This window comes from Galeopterus variegatus, unplaced genomic scaffold, assembly GCF_000696425.1.
Source record: "Galeopterus variegatus unplaced genomic scaffold, G_variegatus-3.0.2 Scaffold1092, whole genome shotgun sequence".
Lineage (NCBI taxonomy): Eukaryota > Metazoa > Chordata > Mammalia > Dermoptera > Cynocephalidae > Galeopterus > Galeopterus variegatus.
The window spans coordinates 54433-77899 of record NW_007727203.1 but is presented as its reverse complement, the minus strand read 5'-3'; the positions used below and the strand labels follow the sequence as shown (position 1 = coordinate 77899).

General features: G+C 33.7%; 1 protein-coding gene across 1 annotated transcript in view; it reads left to right on the top strand.

The window, feature by feature from the left end:
- Window positions 1-22847, top strand: part of BMPR2 (bone morphogenetic protein receptor, type II (serine/threonine kinase)) — a 222440-nt gene extending 199593 nt beyond the window's left edge. Inside the window, exons 11-14 of the mRNA XM_008574716.1 lie at window positions 68-204; window positions 9844-10016; window positions 12553-13832; window positions 15327-22847. Coding sequence (XP_008572938.1) covers window positions 68-204; window positions 9844-10016; window positions 12553-13832; window positions 15327-15574 — 1838 coding nt within the window. The 3' untranslated portion in view covers window positions 15575-22847. The remainder of the gene's footprint in view (window positions 1-67; window positions 205-9843; window positions 10017-12552; window positions 13833-15326) is intronic.
- Window positions 22848-23467: the final 620 nt, after the last annotated feature.

Here is a 23467-nt window from a genome sequence, read left to right as displayed (position 1 = left end):
ATACCCGTTATTAATCATTTATGATAACTGGAAATTTTATTATAGTGTTCTTTCTACAAATACACAGGTGAATCTGTACCAGAATACCAGATGGCTTTTCAGACAGAAGTTGGAAACCATCCCACTTTTGAGGATATGCAGGTTCTTGTGTCTAGGGAAAAACAGAGACCCAAGTTCCCAGAAGCCTGGAAAGAAAATAGCCTGGTAAGAAGAAACCAAATTATTAAAAAGAGGACTTAAAAACTGAATATGTTTTAATGTTATTTGAAGCAAAAATAGATTGTTAATAATGTTAATAGTTTTTAGAGTTGCCAGAAATCCAACTTACTTGATTTTTATGATGTTATACCTTTTCAAATTTTTCAATATAAAAAAGTCCCTTTTTTGTTTCAGTTTTTTCCTAGTAAAACTATTTAGAGAGACTTAACAGATGTGTCTGAAGTTCACCAGATTGAGTAAAAGCTGAATTAACATGTTAATATTTTAAATATTATTGAATTCCATCTATTCTCCTGAGAATAATACTAAAAATGTTAATTAGTGCAGATGTATATTCAACGGCTGATAAAAATTTAGGCTAGACTTAAACCAAGGTACAGCCTGTGAATCTTGCTTGTTAAAAATGTAGTTCACAGCAATGACATATCTTCAGAGGCTCCTATAGATATATCTCATTTTCTTCATTTGGTCAGTATTCTATTGTATGATATATCGTAATTATTGTACCCTTTTTATTGATGAGAGTACCTTGTATTTCCTTTTTTTTTTCTGAACAGTTTTTTAAAAGAATTAAAGTTATGCCTAAACATGGTAAACAACGTCAAATTAAGTAGAAGGTCATAAAACAGGAAATGGAAAAGGAAAAAAATGTCTACTATTACTATCACTCTCCAAAAGTAACTCCCTTTAGCAATATTCTGGATTTTTTTCCCCTCTTTTGAAGGCTACCATTATAACTTCAAATACTATACCTATTCTTCTTATTTATCTCTCATTTACTCTCTCCCAGTTTGGTAGTATTCTATTATTAAATGATTTATGTTTTGTCTACTGGTTGATCTAAAGCCCATGTCACTTTGGGAAGAATGTTTCAAAGTTCTCTTTGATTTCTTGTCATCTTTATCTTTCTTTCTTCTTTCTAGGTTCTACTCAGAAGAACATTTTTTAAAATCTTGTTATTCTCTTTCTTGGAAATCATTTTTTCTTCGATGAAGTTCCCCCTTAACTAATGTGTGTTAGTATGTATGTGGATGGTGAACATTATGAATCCTTGTGGATGCAAAAATATTTCAGTCTTGCCCTCACTCTTGAGTAATAATTTGGCTGGGCGATGGTTTCAAGATCAAAATTGTTTTACTCATACTTTGAAACCACTGCTTTTGTCCTCTAGCCGCCAGTCTTGCTGATGAGAATTAAGATGCCTGCACTCTCATTCCATTGCTTTTTGTCTTGTTAAGTTTTTGTTTTATTCTCTTGTTTTCTTTTCTCTGTAAGATTTTAAGACTTGTTCTTTGTGACTGGAATTGTGAAATTTCACCTGGATGTGTGTAGGCATGGATCTTTTCACGCATTTTGCTTTGCACTAGATAGGTTTTCAGTTTTAAAATGCAAAACTTGCTTTAATTGAGAGAAATTTTCTTATATTATTTAAAAAATGATTTCTCCCCTTCCATTTCTACCTTCTAGAATTCCCATTAGGAAAATATTGGACCACCTGACATTCAAGGTCTCAATTTTTTTTCTTCTGTTTTACATCTGTTTTTTAATTCTATGTTGTTTGAGAATGAGGTACACAGCTTTACCTTTCAAATCATCCTTTTTTTTCCACTGTTACCATTGTATCAGTTATCTGTTCATTAAAATTTTGATTTCCACAGTTATATTTATATTTCTAGAAATTCTTATTGTTTGCTTTTTTACACAGCAATATGTTCTCACAGGAATATAATAAGAATTTGATTACCTCTGAAGGTGTAAATTCGATTTATTTATACTTTATACAGAAAATTTTCTTGGTTATAATTAAAAAACAAAAATGTGAAAAAATTAATTAAGAAATTTAAATTATTTTACTATATATTTTCATATTTCAATTTTAGATCATCTTGGTAGGATTACAAAATTTTCCTTCTGGATCCTGACTTAAGTAAGGTGGTGTCATATCAGAGAAAGGCTAGAGAGATGTTTTATGTTTCCATACAGACTTAGATTGAACATTATCTTCATTGGTCATCTTTGTCAGTAAATTCCCTTCAAGGTTGGTTTCTGTTTCAAATGAAATTGAAATTTTCTTCAAGTATGTGGCGATTGAAGAGCCTATTGCCAAATACATATCCCTAAAATTGCCTCCAAACTGTAGTCCCTGCTAGGTAAACTGGGACAGATTTTTAAGAGGTTGCTGACAGCAGGTGAGAGGCTGAATACTTTACCAGGATTCATCAGAGGTGATAGCCTCACAGTAGAGTATCCCTAAAAGAAAAATCTCTTTGTGAAATTTTATCCTAGTAAAATGCAACTTCATCTTCCTTAAATTGTTTTATTTCACATAGCATATAGGATCTGTATTTCTTGACAATTCTACCATAATGCATATTTACCTGGAAACTTTTTACTTCCAATTTAGATTAGGTTACTAAGTAGGGGATTCACAATATTTGGTACATTTCCAACAAATCCTTTTAAATTTGATGTGTTACAGTCAATATACTGCTTCTTTGCAGTAACAATTCAGTACTAGAGTTGGTTAACAAGTGCATAGTTTATAAAAAGAAAGAAATGCAAGTCTGTCTAAAAGAAGGCATTTTTGCTTTCATAGTTGTATTACAATTAAAAAACACTTTTTAGTAACAAAACTCAAAACCTTCCAAATATTAATGAACAAAACACTAGTTTTAATTTTAAAAACTGCCAGGGGCCCAAACGTAGATCAGTTGATAAAGGGGGGGACAAATAGTTCCTGATACAAATGAAAATATAGAAAATAGTCTAGGGCCGGCCCGGTGGCGCACTGGATAGTGCGCCGCTTGGGAAGCACGGCGGCGCTCCCGCCCAAGGGTTCGGATCCCACATACAGACCGGTTCCCGCTCACTGGCTGAGCGAGGCGCGGGAGCGACACCGGGGGTTGTGATCCCATTGCTGGTCCCGGTCCCGTACGGGGGCGACACTGAGGGTTGCGATCCGTTGCCGGACACGGAAAAAGACAAAAAAAAAAAGAAAATAGTCTAAATGAAATACATGAAAACGTTAATCATAGTTACTTCTGAATATTGAGTTTGTGAATGATTTTTTTCCCCTATACTTTTAAGAATTTACAGTAAAAATATACCACTTTAACAATCACACATACAGAGTTTAAGGCTGTTGTTTTGTGTTAAAATGTTTTAAATTGGTAAAACAATAATAGGACAAGTTTATTTTTAAAATACCTTTTTTTCTCATATGTAAAATTTTCAGGTATAATTTGTTCAGTTATACCACCATCCTTCATGTTTTTCATTCTTTTCCAAATTTTTATCCTCCAGTTTTTAATTTCTCTTGAATTCTGGCTTGTTCTCTTACCCCTGTTAAAATCACTTGTCTGGTTTGTCTTTATTTTTTTGTCTTATTTCTGCATAACCTCTTTTACTCAATGGTATTATCTTAATGTATTTTCACATAAGAGTTTGGAACTTTTCCTCAGTTCATTTTTTCCCTCTAGTCTTTTCTTTCTCTACCCATTTAATCCAGTCTTCTGAAATGTACTATATGTTACAGAAACTACCAGTTTTTCTTTTTTTTTAATCTTTTTTTGGTGGCTGGCTGATATGGGGATCCAAACCCTTGACCTTGGTGTTATAACACCACACTCTAGCCAACTGAACTAACCAGCCAGCCCTCTTTTCATATATTTTTAGTTTTTCCATTTTCTCTTCTTGACAAAATCTGTAGACTTTTGCTATGATCTAGCGTTCAGCATTTTCCAGACTCTTTTTTTTCTCACAAACCTACATTAAGAAATACAAGTTTATATCATGACACAGTATCATAAGATAATACTTAACCTTTCTACATACTCTACATCCTGGTAATCTCTATTCTAGTCCAGAATATTTCAGTTTTGGGAGACTGGTAGAGATTTTTATTTTAAATGCTGGTCCCAACTGTCTAAGCTGATTTCATGACCCTCCCATGAGCCCCAACTTGTATTTTTCTCCCTTTGTGTAGGAAAGATTTTTAAGGTTCCTTGTCTTTCTTTCCTATCATTTTTTTCCTATTTGTCTTTCCTCATCAGTGATAATAATGATACCCCCTTTAACTCATTTACTTAAATAATATATTTATTTCTAGAGTTAGAGTCTCCTATCAAAGGACCCATCTGATTTTGCTTGAATATTTTTATTTTTCTCCATTCTTATTTCCTCTCCTCAAAATGTTTTAACATTTAAAGCACTATAATTGGTAAACTGCGTACCTGTACAATTTGATAAGTTTTGACATATGTATACACCCCTAAAACCATCACCACAGTCATGATTGTGAACACGTCAATTACTGCCAAAAGTTTTCTTGTACCCCTTTATAATTGCTCTCTCCCACCTTTCTCCATTCCCCATGAAATCCCCATGCAACCACTAATCAGCTTTTTGCACACTGTCTAGAATTTTATATAAATAGAATCATGTAGATGTACTGTTTTTGTCTGGCTCCTTTCAGCATAATTATTTTGAGATTCATCTGTGTTGTTATGTATATCAGTAGTATATTCCTTTTTATTACTGAGTTGTATTTCATTGTATGGATATGTACAGTTTGTTTATCCATTCACCTGGTGATTGATATTTGGGTTGTTTTCAGTTTGGGGCTATTATAAATAAAGTTGCTATAAATATTCATGTATAAGTCTTAGTATGCTTTCATTCTCTTGGGTAAATACCTAAGAGAAGAATGGCTGAATTGTGTGTTAGGTGTATGTTTAACTTTTTGAGAAACTTCCAAACAGTTTTCAAATGTGGTTGTACCATTTTACATTCCACCAGCAGTACATGAGAGGTCCAGTTCCTTCACATCTTTGCCAACAGTTGGTATGTGCAGTATTTTTAATTTTAGACATTCTAATAGGTATGTAGTAGTATCTCATTTTCATTTTAATTTATATTTCCCTAATGACTAATAATATTAAGCCTCTTTCCGCGTGCTTATTTGTCATCCTTGTCCTTTCTTTGGTGATATGTCTATTCAAGCCTTTTGCCTACTTTTAAATTAAATTGATTGTTTTCTTGAGATTTGAAGTTCTCTATGTATTCTGGATACTAGTTCTTTATCAAATATATAATTTGCAAATGTTTCTTACCAGGCTGTGGCTTGTCTTGTCATTCTCTCAACAGTGTCTTTGTAAGGGCAGAGGATTTTAATTTTGCTGAAATCCAGTTTATCAAATTTTCTTCTTTTCTGGATTATGTTTTTAGTGTCAGATTGAAGAAATCTGCCTACCTCAAGGTCACAAAGGTTTTTCTCCCATGTTTTCTTCTAAAAAATATATAGATCTATGATCCATTTTGGTTTTTTTTATATGTGTGAAGTATGGATCAATATTTATTCTTTTGCATATGGATATCCAGTTGTTCCAGCATCTTTTACTGATGATCCCCAACTTACAATGGTTTGATTAAAGATTTTTCAACTTCAGTATGGTGCAAAAGTGAAACACATTCAGTAGAAACCATACTTTGAGTCCTAATAAACTATTCTGTTTTTCACTTTTAGTATGCTATTCAATAAATTATATCAGATATTTGACACTTTGTTATAAAATAGGCTTTGTGTTAGATTATTTTGCCCAACCGTAGGCTAATGTAAGTGTTCTGAGCACACTTAAGTTAGGCTAGGCTAAGCTATGATGTTCAGTAGGTTAGGTGTATTAAATGCATTTTTAACTTACTATATATTCAACTTAGCATGAATTTATCAGGATGTAACCCCATCATGACTTGAGGAGTATCTGTATTTTGAAGACTATCTTTTCTCCACTGAATTGCCTTTGCACCTTTGTCAAAAATTGGTTGTCCATATGTATGTGATGTGTTAGTACATTTTCTGTGACTTATACCTGAAACTGGGTAATTTATAAAGAAAATTTATTTCTTACAGTTTTGGAGACTGGCAAGTCCGAGATCCAGGGGGCACATCTGGTAGGAACCTTCTTCTTAGTGGGGATTCTCTGAAGAGTCCCAAAGTGGCACAGGGTATCATGTGGCAAGAGGATTGAGCAAGAGCATGTTCACATACTCACTTGCTCTCCTTAAAAAACCACCAGAGCTGCCCCCATGATGACCCACTCATCTGTTAACCCATTAATTCATGAATAGACAAATTCATTCATGAGGTCATAGCCCTCACTGTCTGGTCACCTCCTGATGGAGTTTGGATGTTTTGTCCCCTCCAAAACTCATGTAGAAATTTGATCCCCCGGTGTGGCAGTGTTGGAAACTGATTGAGTCATGGGGGCAAATCCCTCGTGAATGGATTAATGCTCTCCCTGGGGGATGGGGGTTAATGAGTGAGTTCTCGCTCTATTAGTTCCTGCGAGAGCTGGTTGTTTAATAGACCCTGGCACCTCCCCCCCCTCTCTCTCTTGCTTTCTCTTGCCATGTGATCGGCTTGTTCCCGCCAGCTGCCTGCTACTTTCTGCCATGAGTAGAAGCAGCCTGAGGCCTGGGCCAGATGCAGCTGTCCCAGAATCCTAAGCTAAATAAACCTCTGTTCTTTACAAATTACTCAGTCTCAGGTAATTCTATTATAGCAACACAAAATGGACTAATACACCACCCAGATCCCCTACCTTTCAGCACTGCCACATTCGGGATCAAACTTCCATGTGAGTTTTAGAGGGCACAAACGTTCAGACCATAGTATATGGGTTTATTTCTGGACTATATATTCTGTTCCATTGATTTATATGTCTGTTTTGTTGCCAGTACAACAGTCTTAATTACTTTAACATTATACTATGTCTTGAATTCAGGTAGTGTTAGTATTCTACCTTTGTTCTTTTCACACGTTTGGCTATTCCAGGTTCTTTGCATTTCCGTATGAATTTTAAAATCAGTTTAGCAATTTCTACAGAAAAGCCTGCTGGAATTTTTAGTGAAATTGTATTAAATCTATAAGTCAATTTTAAAAGATTAAAATCTTAATAATATTCAGTCATTAATATAATTAATATAGATTTATTAATAATAATTATTATTTTATGAACACATCTCTTAAATCATATAAGAAAAAAAGAGTTACAAACCAAAAATACAATAACACTAGCTTTTATAGCTACCTATGTAGTTACTTTTGATTTATAGTTATTGTCAATATCCTTTCACTTCAGCTAGAAGGACTCCTTTTACAGCAATGAATCCTGTCAGCTTTTGTTTACGAGGCTACTTCAAGAAGTTCACGAAAAAATGGAATTAAAAGATAAAACAGATCTTTCCATGAACTTTTTGAAGACCGCTTGTATCTGGTAATAGCTTAATTTCTCCTTCATTATTGAAGGATAATTTTGCTTGATATAGGAATTTTGGTTAACAGGTGTTTTCTTTCAGCACTTTAAATATGTTATATCACTGCCTTCTAGCTTACATGGTTTTGATGAGAAGTTGGCTATTAATCTTATTGAGGACCCTTTGTATGTTTCAAGTTTCTTCTCTCTTGCTATCAAGATTTTCTTTTCATCTTTGGCTTTTGGCAGTTTGATTATAATGTGTCTCAGTATGGAACTCTTTGAGTTTATCCTACTTGTAGTTCATTGAGTTTCTTGGATGTGTTGATTCATTTTTTTAAATTAAATTTGTGAAGTTTTGAACCATGATGCTTTTAAGTATTCTTTATGCTCCTTTCTTCTCCCCTTCTGGGACTCCCATTATTTGTATGTTTCATTGTTTTTCCATTCTTTTAGTTTCTGCTCTTCAGAATGAATATTTTTATTTTCCCTATTTTCAAGATCACTGATTCTTCTCTGTGCTCATGTTTGCTGTTGAATCACTCTAGTGAATATTTTAATTTTTGTACTTTTCAATGCCAAAGTTTCTTTTTGTTTCTTTTTTGATAATTTCTGTCTCTTTATTGCTCTTCTCCAGTTATTGAGACATTCTTTTCCTTGTGTTTTTCAGTTCTTTGTCCAGGGTTTCTTTAGTTCCTTGAGCATATTTAAGATAGTTACTTTAAAATTTTTGTCCGGCAACTCAATGTCTGTACTTCATCAGAGATAGTTTTTGGTAAATTTTTTTTCCTGTCAATTGGCATTACTTTGTTGTTTCTTTGCATATTTTGTAATATTTTGTTTAAAACTGGACATTTTGAGTATCATCATGGCCAATAAAAAGAAAAAGAAAAGAAAGTACTTATGACCCTTCTTTAAACAATTATCCAGGCCTTTCTCAAGTCTGCCTTAGGGGGCTGGCCCATGGCTCACTCAGGAGAGTGTGATGCTGATAACTCCAAGGCCATGGGTTCGGATCCCATATAGGGATGGCTGATTAGCTCAATGGGTGAGCGTGGTGCTGACAACACCAAGTCAAGGGTTAAGATCTCCTTACTGGTCATCTTTAAAAAAAAAAAATCAAGTCTGCCTTAGCTTCAGTTCCTGCTAGCTCTGAGTTTAAAGACTACCCAGTTATGAAAACTTATGGTCTTTCCAGGTCTTTTTTGAGCATGCATACTGCCTGGGATGTGTGCATGGCTTTCTAGTTCCCCAGTATATGCAGAGCTTTTCAAAATGCTTATTCTTCAAAGTGGACCGTGGTATAGATATGCAGTGAGCACATGCCCAGAAAGAACATTATTAAATTTCCTGCAGTTTCAAAGTTCAGATTTGTTTGTTGCAGGACATAAATTATAAGGAAACATTAAGTATGTCACCAAGATTGCTAACAAGGATTTTAGCCTAAAATATGCTTCTCAGATAAAATATCCAGATTAAGTATTGCATGGATAATGTATACTAAAAAATTATTTGTTGTTTATCTGAAATTCAAGTTTAAGTGGGTATCCCATATTTTTAATTTAGGCAACCTTAGCCTAAAACCATCTCCCAAAAGTAAGCATTTTAAAGGTACAAGAAGTTTAAATATGAGAGCAAGTGAAAAGCTTGAAACTTAATAAAAACAAATTCAAAAACAAATCTGTGGGCTGGCCAGTTACACACCAAGGTCAAGGGTTCAGATCCCCATACCAGCCAGCCATCAAAAAAAAAAACAAGTCTAAAGGAATTCTGGATGACAGTTGACCAGAGTATCCAAAGTTTGGTTTTTAAAAAGAGAATTAAAACTAACTGTCCCCAAAAGGGATATATTTTTCATTGCTGATTTATAGGAATACTACAGAATAGGACTATTTTTTGATACTAATATTGCACCTAGTTTAAAGAAGTGATGTTTTTAAGTTTTAAGGTTGGAATGAGGCACTCTTGACTAGGAGTAAAGGAGAAAAAACTTCACCTGGAGATATAAAATAGCCAAATGCCAAAATTCCATCAAACTCAAAACTCTTTTTGAAGTGGAATTAGTGGCTTTTGATTGAAATAACAGGGTCATGAATCAACAATGACATAAACCTGTGATCTTGAAGAAACATTTGCAACTTGTTACACCTGCTTACTCTTGTGGATAGTTCTTCAAACAGTTCAGTTAAATCTTGCTTACTACTCACCTTTTGATTATATACAAATCCTAAAAGTCTAAAATATTTTGTTGTAGCTGTGTAAAATACTGGTCTAAAAAACCTGATTTTTCTTTTACTTCATGTTGTGAACTTAAAGCTCAATGCTTTTTTTTTTTAAAGACACACAGTTTGACATGTACTTTGTGTTACAGGCAGTGAGGTCACTCAAGGAGACAATCGAAGACTGTTGGGACCAGGATGCAGAGGCTAGGCTTACTGCACAGTGTGCTGAGGAGAGGATGGCTGAACTTATGATGATATGGGAAAGAAACAAATCTGTGAGCCCAACAGTCAATCCTATGTCTACTGCTATGCAGAATGAGCGGTAAGACCCTGAGAGGTTTGGATTTTACCAGTCAGTATTGGAAACTGAGATCAATGAACTGGAAATAAATACTGTTAAAGCATTCTAATAGTGCAGTGATTAACTTATGTGATCTAAAGTTATAATTTTCCTTTCAATATTTTCTATTCTTCGAAAAAATTTTTTGGTATGCATGCAAGATGGAGTCTATGCTTTTTATGTCTAAAGATACAGTAAAAGAAAATAGTCTATTTCTATTAGTGCTCCAACTTCTCTGCAGTAATAAGAGTAAAGTATTTTCATAGTCCCCAAAATTTATAAGCACTTCTATGTATATTGTCTCATTTATCCTTTGTTATTTTTCCTTCCTCCTCTGCTTTTTTTGTTTTTTAAGTAAATGGAACTATGAATTTGCCTTTGTATCTAACTGCTGTTTCACTGGACACTGAGGTTTCCAGACTTCCTATCCAATGCTCCTTCTTATAGAGTATACTATTACTAGTTTTACATGAAAGCAATTCAAAAAGTCTTTCTGTTTCATCGTGAACATTATTTTATGAGACATTTCCTTTTTTTAGAAGTTTGATTTTTGGTTCTAAAAAAAGGCTTTTTAAAAAACTCCTATAACTTGGAACTTTCAGACTATGTCATCTGTGTTTCCTTGTTCCATGTTAGGGAGAAAAAAGCCTTCCTACAGATTTGTCATTTTATCTAATAAATGTTTAAATATTTCAGAAAGGCATCCAGGAAAGAGTTACCAGAGAAAATTGAGATAAAAATACACTCGATTCGGGCCAGCCCGGTGGTGCACTGCTACAGTGCGCCGCTTGGAAAGTGTGGCAGGCGCTCCCGCCGAGGGCTCGGATCCCACATACAGACCGGTTCCCGCTCACTGGCTGAGCGAGGCGTGGGAGCAACACCGAGGGTTGCGATCCCGTTGCCAGTCCCGGTCCGGTACGGGCGCGACACTGAGGGTTGCGATCCGTTGCCGGACACGAAAAAAGACAAAAAGGAAAAAAAAAATACACTCGATTCTTGAATCGTTTTCTTTGCTATTTTCTATTCTAATTTCTAAGAGCAATTTGTATTATGAACTATGGGTCAAAAGTTGGGTTTTTTGCACTACTTATATGTGGGTTGAATTAGCTTCAGATATAAACTTCTATACCTTATACATCAATAAGTCATGGAAGGTAGAGAATAGCAAATCTAAACATTTTCTCAGCTTACACATACCTGAGAACAGTCTTCTGTCTTCTCCATCTCTGTATTTTCCATGTCCTCTAATATGCTTTTTATACCTCTCCCAAGAATCAGCTAAAGGTTTTACTTTAAATGCTTTTGAACCTTTCATGAATAAGAAACTCTTGATTCTCCTTTTTGCTTTGGCAATTTTTGCCTCCTGTGTCACTCAACTCTACCCCCTGTATGCTTCTCATCTCCAGTCTCTACTCATAGTTTCCCCCAAATCACAGTTTATCCCATAGTCATTCTCATTCTAGGTTTCGTTTTACTGAATCTTACCCTCCATTTTTCCTGAACTTCCTTTTCTTGTGCTGTATAGCAGCTTTTTCTTCTTCCCCTTCCTGTAATTCCCCTTATAACTTTGTCAGTCTTCCTTTATAGTACCTCCTCTCCTTCAGCTGCTGCTTCTCTCCTATAGTACTTGTATCTATTAATATCCTCAATGTTTACACCTTGATTGTTCTAGGTAAAGCTACCCTTGGTTTTTATTTTAACCAGATTTAAATCATATAAATATGAGGGTACTGCAAAAAGCTCATGGGAAATTTGTGTTATCTTTCAATTCTATCTGTGCATGAAATTTTTAAAGTAGCCTTGTGTATTACAATGTGATGGCCAAGAACTATCACTCCTAAAGAGTGATGATAACTGTGAAGAACCTTTGATAACTGGAGAGCAGTTCTGAATCTTTGATCCTTTATATGAGTGTCACATTCTGCCTCATACCCTAGGTTTTAGGGCTTTCATTGATATGGCTCAGATAACCCCAGAAAGATATGTTCTATTGCTAAACTATGTATCTTAATGGAGGCACTTTAGAACAGCCTAAAAGCTTATGTTCTTTTCATCATTTTGCCACTGGAACTTAATTGATAACATATTTGTTGGTAGGCAATATGTATTTAGAATTACAGAAGTACAAAAGAAACATACACTATGGTTCCTCCTCTCATGAAATGTAATGTCTGGTTGTACAAGTATACAGTTCATAAAGATATATGTAGTGATGTTATAAAACTATAGAGGAGATTTTTAAATTAACTCTTGTAAACCAAAATATGAATATCTGTATAAGTCATATCTAGATCCACATAGATTTTTCAGCAGGCTTAATTCTTATAAAACTAGCATTTTGCACGCTATTAATCGATACTTCATTATTTGATTAGACTTTTAAAGTAACCTCTAAGATAATATGGATTAGGAATAAAATGAAAATCAGCTCAGGCTTTAAAGTAAGAGGTGTTAAGCTTGAAGAGACAGTTTGTTATAAATGTACATTCTCAATGTGACACTTCTTTCTTTCTTTAAGCAACCTGTCACATAACAGGCGTGTGCCAAAAATTGGCCCTTATCCAGATTATTCTTCTTCCTCATACATTGAAGACTCCATTCATCACACTGACAGCATTGTGAAAAATATTTCCTCTGAGCATTCGATGTCCAGCACACCTTTGACTGTAGGGGAAAAGAACCGAAACTCAATTAATTATGAACGACAGCAAGCACAAGCTCGAATCCCCAGCCCTGAAACAAGTGTCACCAGCCTGTCCACGAACACAACCACCACAAACACCACAGGCCTCACTCCAAGTACTGGCATGACCACTATATCTGAGATGCCATACCCAGATGAAACAAATCTGCATGCCACAAATGTTGCACAGTCAATTGGGCCAACCCCTGTCTGCTTACAGCTGACAGAAGAAGACTTGGAGACCAACAAGCTAGACCCAAAAGAAGTTGATAAGAACCTCAAGGAGAGCTCTGATGAGAATCTCATGGAGCATTCTCTTAAACAATTCAGTGGGCCAGACCCACTGAGCAGTACCAGTTCTAGCTTGCTTTACCCACTCATAAAGCTTGCAGCAGAAGTGACTGGACAGCAGGACTTCACACAGGCTGCAAATGGTCAAGCATGTTTAATTCCTGATGTTCCACCTGCTCAGATCTATCCTCTCCCCAAGCAACAGAACCTTCCTAAGAGACCTACCAGTTTGCCTTTGAACACCAAAAATTCAACAAAGGAGCCCCGGATAAAATTTGGCAGCAAGCACAAATCAAATTTGAAACAAGTAGAAACTGGAGTTGCCAAGATGAATACAATCAATGCAGCAGAACCTCATGTGGTGACAGTCACCATGAATGGTGTGGCAGGTAGAAACCACAATGTTAATTCCCATGCTGCCACAGCCCAGTATGCCAATGGGGCAGTACCATCTGGCCAGACAGTCAACATAGTGGCACATAGGGCCCAAGAAATGCTGCAGAATCAATTTATTGGTGAGGACACCCGATTGAATATTAATTCCAGTCCTGATGAGCATGAACCTTTATTGAGACGAGAGCAACAGGCTGGCCATGATGAAGGTGTTCTGGATCGTCTCGTGGACAGAAGGGAACGGCCACTAGAAGGTGGCCGAACTAATTCCAATAACAACAATAGCAATCCATGTTCAGAACAAGATGTTCTTACACAGGGTGTTCCAAGCACAGTAGCAGATCCTGGGCCATCAAAGCCCAGAAGAGCACAGAGGCCTAATTCTCTGGATCTTTCAGCCACAAACATCCTAGATGGCAGCACTATGCAGAGTAAGTGGAGGAATCATGTAATCTCTCCTGTGTATCCTTTGGGACCATTTAAATAACTACTCAGAATCAGATTGTGTTTCAGCTAGTGATACCTTTACCACTTTGAGAAATAAAATAAGCCATTTGGTTGGGTCTCAAAAGTAATTAGACTACTGTAAAGAAAAAAGGTATATTTTTTTTATTGTTGATAGTTAGGAAGTCAGTGTCATAATAGTCAGAATAATTACCAATTTAATATGTACTTTATGTGTCCGCTGCTTTATAATGCAACTATGAACAGTTGAGATTAAGGAAATACTCACCAATTTAAGAGGAGGAAGAAAAATGGTGGATTAATGGGTAAAAATCTCTGCTATACCTTAAGTGAATCATTGTGCAGTACATGCATGTATTGAAACAAGACACTGTACCCCACAAATATGTACAATTAAATGTGGGGGCAAAAATGTTGCCAAAAAAACCAAAAAAAGCTCCAAGTAATATTATGCCAGCATAGCTTTTGAAACATTAACTTGTTGCACATATTAATATCTATTACATCTACATTTAGATTTTATCAGACCAAACTTAATAAATTTTAGAAGTCCAGAGAAATTTCAGAAAAGTCACTGTAAATTGTCTATAAAGTTGTTCTCAGTTTCTTAGTGTCATCTTTTTCAACAGTTAAGTGTTGAGTCTCTCACATACCTACAGGTATTATGGTATGAGGCCCAGAGCACTTAAACAAATAACTTAAGTTGTTGCTGGATATCTTGCCCTAAAGAGATTATAACACAAGACAGGAGAACTCACCAAAGTCTGCAATAGTCATCACTGTACAAAATGATTTCTCTTTTATACTGACAACACTTATGAAAAAAAAAAAATAGTTATGTTTTATGGTTGTCAAGGACTACAAAATGGGCTAAAGGAAGGATACATGTCTCAAAAAACAATCAGTAAAATCTAGCCCCTTGCTTTAGTGGCTTGTATAACAGACCAGTTGACACAACTTTATTGCAAGGCTCCGTATCAGTAAAAAATCTTGTCAGGTATGGGAAGAGGGAATTACTAAAAAATTCATACTCAATATTTCGGTCATTTTTCTGAAAAATATTATATGCCAGGTACCTTTAAAATTTGATCCACTGTAAACATTAAGTGGAATTATTAAGTGCATTTTACCATGTTAGGATCTCTGCCAAACCAAAGGATTTGAGAATACTGCTGTGAACTTTGAATTTTCTCCTTTGCTTTTACTTTTTGTGTTTTCTCCATATTTTCTTCCTTGCCCTATAGAATAATTCAATCAGTTTAAAAGCATTTGCCTTAAAGAGTCTCAAAAATGAATTGGTTAAGTTTTACCTAGAAAAACACTGCCTGGTATCATGAATTTCAAGAAATGTTCATTAGCAGACATTGTTTTGACCTGTTCTTGAGTTACAACCCTAACCTTTTTCTTCTTAATAGTTTCATTATGCATAGTTCATTTTTCTGTACTTTTATTTTCTGTAGGTGAGTCAACACAAGAAGGTAAATCAGGATCAGGTGAAAAGATCAAGAAACGTGTGAAAACTCCCTATTCTCTTAAGCGGTGGCGCCCCTCTACATGGGTTATCTCCACTGAACCACTGGACTGTGAGGTCAATAATAATGGCAGTGACAGGGCAGTTCATTCCAAATCCAGCACTGCTGTTTATCTTGCAGAAGGAGGCACTGCCACAACCATGGTGTCTAAAGATATAGGAATGAACTGTCTGTGAAATGTTTTCAAGCCTACGGAGTGAAATTATTTTTTTGCATCATTTAAACATGCAGAAGACATTTTTTTAAAAAACTGCTTTATCCTTCTGTCAGCACCCAGTCCCACCCCTGCAACAAGGACTTGCTTTAAATAGATTTCAGCTATGCAGAAAAATTTAGCTTATGCTTCCATATTTTTAATTTTTTTTTTTACGTTTTGCACTTTTGTTTAGTCTCGTTATAGTTATATTTGTCTGTTATGACCACAAAATTATATGTGTGTGTATCAAAAGTGGTCTCAAATATTTTTTTAAGAAAAAAAAGCAAAAACAATGTATTGCTGATAATCAGTTTGGACCGGTTTCTAAAGGTCATTAAAACAAAAACAAATTATGACAGGTTTGACTGCAGTGATGTCTGGTATCCATGTTTTATTTCTGGGCACAAGCTAGTTTATATGTTGATCATGTTCCTGAACATATTAGCTTTTGGATATTCTTTTCTCTTGTGTTGTGTTTGAATGTGCAATAGTCTGTAGGCCACAAATAAGCTTTCTTGTAGGCTCTCTTCCTAGCAGGGTACACATTCTTCCATAATATGAACATTTTTCTCCCCCATCTCCCATATTTTGTAGGTCAGCTCTATGACAGTGAATTTTGCAAAGGAGAAAGCAGCTATCTGATTTTTTGCTTTCTCTCTCTTTATCATGGAGAATGCAGAAACATTGTCTCAAAGGGCTCTAAAGAAGGAACTACCAAAACCTAATTTGAAATGCCATTTCTCTTGACCTTCCAAAATTCTGAACATTTCCTTCCGGGCATTTTAATAAACATATTTGGTTCTGGTTTTGGAAGTTTGTAAGAGAGCATAGAACAAAATGCAAGAAATAAAATATTAGCCTTTTTTCATTTTATTTTTTATGTATGTTCATGTTCCATATTCATTTATTTAAGAAATGCATTTTTATCAGAAAACTTACAGAGCTATACTTATATGGAATTTTTAAGTAGGTAGATGGTTAAGACAATGTAGTGTTATATCTTTCATTCTCTGAATAAACCATCTTTGACTCAAATAAAATTACACTTCCTGTTTATTATAACTTCAAAAGTAATTTATAGTTTTGAACCTGTAGTATCTTATTCTGTTCCCAAGGAAAGCCTGGTGACTTTATCTGAAAACGTTCCTCTTCCCATGACCTAAAAACACTGTGTGGAAAAATCATTCAACTGGCATGCCAAATCCCTGTGAAAGGAAGGATTGCTGCCAAATCTACCTTTTTTGAGCAGACTGAGACTTAACCTCTTTACAAAACTGTGTTTTTTCTTGCTAATTCTATTTTTATAATTTCTTCTTTTTCCAGTTTTTCACATGACTTTTGATATGTGAGCAGCATTTATTATTTATATTATATTAGAGTATACCTTTTAGTGATGTCCTTGAAATCATTTTTTAAAGGTTCCTTTGCTGCTTTTGTTACTAATTATCTTCTTTAGAATAACAACCTCTACATGTTTTTTTAAAATGAAGCACTTTCTGTCAAATAAGGAATTTTTCTTCTAAACACAAATTATTTTCTATAATTTGCAAACAATGATGATCTCACTTGTTTTATTTTTTTCAGATTCTCAGAGTACTTAATAGACATTATCTAATTAAGTTCTAAGATTTTTCTGGGAGATAAAAAGTTAAGAGGAAAACACAATCCCCAGTTTCCTGATTTAAGTTTTTATTTCCTGAACGATATTTTCTCAATCCTACTTCTCTGTCTTCATCATTTAGCTAAAGAAAACCTAAATTTCCCAATTTGATGTCCTAAATATTTAGTGACTGACAAGCCTTCTCTTGTTTGCTCTCTGCTATGATCTTATGATTTAGATGTTACAACATTTACCATTTATTCAGCTGGATTGCTGAACACAGTTCTGAATTCTTAAAATTAAGATTATTTTACTAGTGCCCAGGATTTCCTCCTTTTATATTTTATTGGCCCTTCTCTTGATTCAGACCCTCAACAAATATCACTCTTGTGGCATATAATTTTTTCAAATAGCTATTATTCTCTTATTTCTGTAATAAATTATTTGTCTTTCCCAGTAAATTTTCTCACTTAGTTCTCTTGCCTTTAAATGTCTTTCAAATGCATTTCAGGATATTTGTTTCAGACATTTGTTCAACAACTTTAAATCGAAATAAATTATATTTTTGTTCTCCAATTTGAAGCATTGAGGATAAAGGACCATTTGAGGTCTAACTGATCTCTTCCTGTCAAAAGAAGAGTTATCTTAGTTCTGCTATACTTTGTATCGGGGCCAATTGATTGTAAGTTTTCCAGCATTTTTTAATGTTTAATAATAAAACGCTTTAAAAAATTAATATACCAAATTAAAAGAACTTTGTATAGTTTCCCATTCCATGCAAGCATGTTTTAAACAAATAATTTCCTTTCCCCAGTTTTTTTTAGTAGACTCTTGAAAAAGTAGGAAAGGTAGAAAGTGTAGATCTCTTTAATAAATTTTAAATTGTACATCAGACTTTTAGAATCTATTTGTAATATGCAAGCAAGCAACATCACTTTAAATGACTTATATTACTTACTTACTAATAAATGTTAATTAAAGCTGATATTTAACTGCTATAACAAAGTTTTGCATGTAGGAAGGTATTTGGGTCCTTTTGAATAAAAGGCTCTTCAATTAAAAAATATTAAAATTCATCTCACTGGATAGTAATGTAACCTTAAAAGGATTATAACAGATATTCAAAGTCTATATTAGTTCCTAATTGTATACTAGAATTAAGGCATTGAAAGAACTTGATTTGAATCATGTTAAAACAAAAATGATTTAAATATAAATTCTAAAAACTTTTTCTAAATGCATAACTGGAAAAAAGCACTGTTATCTGTGTAGAAAATTATGACAAGGAACATAATAAATGCTGGGATGTATATATGCTATTAATCCTCACAGCAACCATATGAGCATTAAAGTTAATGTTTCCACTTTACAGATGAGGTAACTGAAGCTAAGAGAAGCTAAGTAATTTGCCCAAGGTCCACATCTAGCAATTAACAAATCTGGGATTTTATCCCGGGTCTGCCTCTCTACACCTCTTTTATCCACACCTTACCGCCTTCATGCTGTATGACAGGATGTGTAATGTGTTGACATTTTGTAAGAAATTCAGTCATTACACTCCAACACAATTGTGGTTTGTATATAAGCCAAACCAGATACCTTAATGATTTTAGAAGTTAGACATGCCTACACATCTTATGTTCGCCTATGCGGATTGTTGCTTGAGAAATAATTTCTGATTCAAGGCAAAATTCAATCCTACATTTGCCATTATGAATCTTAAAATCATTTTACTTCACTCCTAATGTTTATTCTTATATTATAGAACTAAAGATAAAGTAAATTTTAAGGGAAAAGTGAAGGCAACTTTTGGGAACAGACACTTTTTCTATATTGATTCTATACTAGATTTGGAGGAATTAATTTAACATAAAAGTTCAGTCTCATCAATCCTTTGACTCCATTTTCAAAGTTTATGCTTTTAGTCACTTTAGAAAATTTACTAATTACTAATTTAAATTTACTAATTCACTAAAAATTTACTAATAAAGAACTAATTTGGATAGGATGTAGGAAGTATGCAAGGATAATGTCCTTTTTACAAAGCAGATTTGTATAGCTTCCTTACACGTATCCACTTGCTCGAGAAAATGTACATTGGTTGAATGTGAAAATAATTATAGAGAGTTGAGAAAACTAAAGTATGTGTTTTAGTGGGAATTATCGTAAAATTTGGCAAGTATTTTTGTTTAAAATATTTTCAGATTTGGCTTCTAAAGCCCAGTGGAATACCTGGTAGGCCGTAGCTATTATACTGAACTTTCCAGGCTCTAAATCTCTCTCAAAAGTCATTTAAAATGGAAAAATATTTCAGTAAACCTTTTGTTTCCTTTTTTCCTATTTATGGACATGAATATTTTATTGAAGGTAGTTAACTCCTAGAACTTGAGATCACATTATATTTTTATACAACATTTTATAAATTTGTGTTGAACCTATTACCAGTTATAAGCAGGTTATTACATAACTATTCACGGAGTAATATTGCTTTATTTATTACTTTATCTTCCCAGCTAACTCCTTAAAGGTAGAATCTGCACACACGCTAGTTGATTATCTAGACCAGTCATTCTAGAAATTGTGTAACACTTCCACATATACTACAAGAGTCTTTTCAGACTGAGATGTTTCTAAATACTTATATTGTTACTGACAGTTTACTCTTCCGCAGATGAAGTTGCATTTTAACTTTTAGATTATGAACTATGCAATCTTTACTCAAAACTACCTTGCATGATCCCCTCCTATGCTCTTTGATTAAGTAAATCTGGCAGATCATTGTTTGAGCTATTGTTACACAAAAGCTATTATCAAAAGAAGGCTTTTCTACAAGTTTCCAGATTAACAACAAGAAAAAGGAAATCACAGGGCACTGCCACTCGTGCACCTATCCATTACTTTCTTTAAATCACCTCATAGTTATGTCTGACTTTATCTATCCCTCCCTTATCTGACTTGCAACTTCTGTGTCAGGAAAGTTTTCTTCATATTTAGTCTGTACCTCCTGTTTCATTTTAAATCCATTTCTCTTACCCAGTAGGAAAAAAAGAGAGCAGTTGGTCATCCGACATTTTTATTTTTCAGTATGCTTCTGGCTTCTCAATTAACATTTAAGTCTCAATTCTTCAGACAAAATTGCTTAGTTCCTTTAGCTTTTTCTCCTCAGTCCTATTTTAATAACTTTATTTATATTTAAGAACACATAAAATTATATTTTGTTATATTCAAATTCATTAGTCTGGTTAAGTAATAGTTCAATAGTTTGATAGAATTGAGAGTTAAGATGTTACCATTTGACCATGGATTCAACCATCAGACTACCATCAAATTAGCACTTAATTTTTGTATTATCTAACATTTTCTATTAAATTGTGGAGTTTTATGATTTTATATTCTCATTAGTTATAATTTAAAAGCCATGCATACAGAATTGTATAGCATTTTACCATTAAATTTTTTAACCTTTATTGCAGCATGCTTAGTGTTATGATTGAGCCATGACAATGTTTTACATATTTTTTGTATCAAATATTGTATTAAACATTAAATGCAAGATCAGCTTTCAAACGCAAATTCTAAATTAATCAGGTATTATATGTGAACATTTTTGTAGACCACTTTTGAAATGCTTATTGTTTTGCAACATTAACTGGACTGTAACAACTTTCATTTAACTTTTAAGTGACTGATTAAAGTTGAGTGTTCATGCATATAAAGAAAAATTTAGAAATTTATCTCATGGCAGATACATTTGAAAGTAAATACTTAAGAAGAATTTATACTGTATATCAAAATTGTGCCCCCAAATAAATCTTGTATCTTAATATTTTCAATTCTGTTATTACTGTGATGTTTGTATTGTTACTATAAGCATTGTGAACATGCACGTTCATTTTTAAAACTTAATTTGAAACCCAGATTTAAAAAAATCTGGGAAAGAGAGAAGGAACCTTTAGAACTAAAACATTATTAGGGCGTCCAGTTTATGATTGAATTTTGAAGCAAATTACTGTTTTTGAAACTACAACTTGATTTTTTTTTTTTTTTTTTTTTTTTTTAGTTTTAAAAGGTAACACATGGATTTTTTTTCCATTTTACTTGTACTTTTAGATTTTAGAAACATCTTCACGTTTTATATTCACTATACACATAATATTACTTAAAAACTCAGGGCCCTTTTCATCCCTTTGTACACTGAAAAAGTTCAATTGGTAGCAAACAAGCAATTGAGTTGAATAAGTGTTTGTTACACAGTTTACTTAATGTTTCATCTTATTATTTGACTTCACATAGACATGATATCAGATTTCATTAATCATAAGAACTTGCCCAGTTATATAATTACTGAATAGAGGGAATGATTCAACTAATTGGCTATACGTTGCAGTAAATTTACACCTTAGAACTGAAGCACTGACTTAAAACCATTTCTGTTCTATGGTTAAAAGGCTATACATGATGGGACAAATCATTTTATTTTGTTTTGTTTTTTAATAAGAGAACTTAGTGAAGTAGTTCCTCTGAGATAGAATTTTCTCAAGAGGTAATTTAACATTATAAAATTTCTCCTAAAAATGAACTAATGAGTTTATAGCTTTAGTAATTAATAGCTTGGATGGTTTTGAGATGGTAACCTATAGTAAACTATCACATTACCACAGCCAAACAGAATTGTTCTTTGAATCAGACAAAGTCAAGCTCTAAATTGGGATGCTGTGTACTTAAAATCCTAGCAGTTATTTGTGACCAGTCTCTTGTCTCAGGCTCTCCACATTATTACCAATCTTCTTAAGTATGTAAAGGAAACATTTTTAAAGAAGCTTAACAGTAAGAAAACTAAATTACTAAAAGATGCAATTCAAAGATAGTTAAGACCTGGTTTAACATTAAATTGCTTGACTTCCGTGGCTTTTCTTTTTCTGGTCACATTTATTTATTTAAGCAACTTTTGTATGCCTCCTCATTTTGCTTCCACAGAGATTGTATTGTATAAGTGTTCATGTAAGCTGGAATCATCCTTAGTTTTTCTGTTGATATTTTTTTTTCAAATGAAGATACATGGATAATTGTAAAATACACTAACACTTAGGGTGTTGTAGTAGCTGAAACATGGAGATGTGTAACTGCCATACTCTTTCTGAATGGACAGGAGAAATAAACTACAGAGTATTCATTTCTGAGGATGATTTTCTGGAAAAAAAGGCTGAAAAATATTGGCGCTTCCTCAGAACCCTCTTTCTTGTTAACGGGTATCTTTTGTTGGTGTGTTTTGCTCGTACATTACAGATAGAATATCATATATGAATTTATGAATAATTACTTTTAGTTATTTTGCTTTTGTATAAGCCGTCTGAGACCTTGCTATGCTGTATAAGTTGTGTTTGATGGATCAGTGTGAGTATGATATAAAGCATATCACTTTTCTTTTGTATTATCTATGGATGCCACTATGAAAGCTGACATTAAGCCACTAAAGAGTTTTCTATGAATAAGTGTAAGTAAATGCTTTGATATATATAAACCTAAATAAAAAGATTGTATTGATATAGAGATGTTGGAGAAGGAGATTTTAAGACAGTTCTTTAGGTTTAAAAAAGGCTTGCTGTAAAACGGTGCATTATTCCATCTATTAAAGATCATATTAATGACAACAGTAATTGTATTTTTTTATTTTATGAGGTCACCAGAAATTATGATTGCTAGTATGAAATTTTAGATATTTTGCAGAATAGTAAATGTCCTATCTAATATGATTTTCATAACTCAGTATGATACATCAAAAAAAAAAATCAACTTAAGTTAAAATAATCGTTGCTACTTTCTGACCACCTACTATTTGCCAGGCACTGTGTTAGTTATTTTACATTGTTGGTAATTCTCACAACAATCCTACAAAATATGTATTATTATCCCCCTTTTATAAATGAAGAAACCGAGGGTCAGAGAAATTAAATACCTGTCCAAAGCCACAGAATTGTTGTGATGAGATTCTAATGCATTTTTCATTTTGCTTTGGACTACAGTTTTCACTCTACTTGTGGCAAGAGAAGCTCAGAAAATAAATATGAAAATGGTTCAGTAGTTAGAGTACTCAACATACATGTAGCGACTTAAGGGTGCTGAAAAGCCATGAGGTACCAAAACAACTTTTTATACTGTCCTAATATTGTGTCTGTGCTTCACATCATTAAATAATCTTTTTGGTTAGATCATATTTTTAAGAAAGCTTTGTTGGAATGGAATATGAGTTTGTGAGGGCAACACATTGTTTTT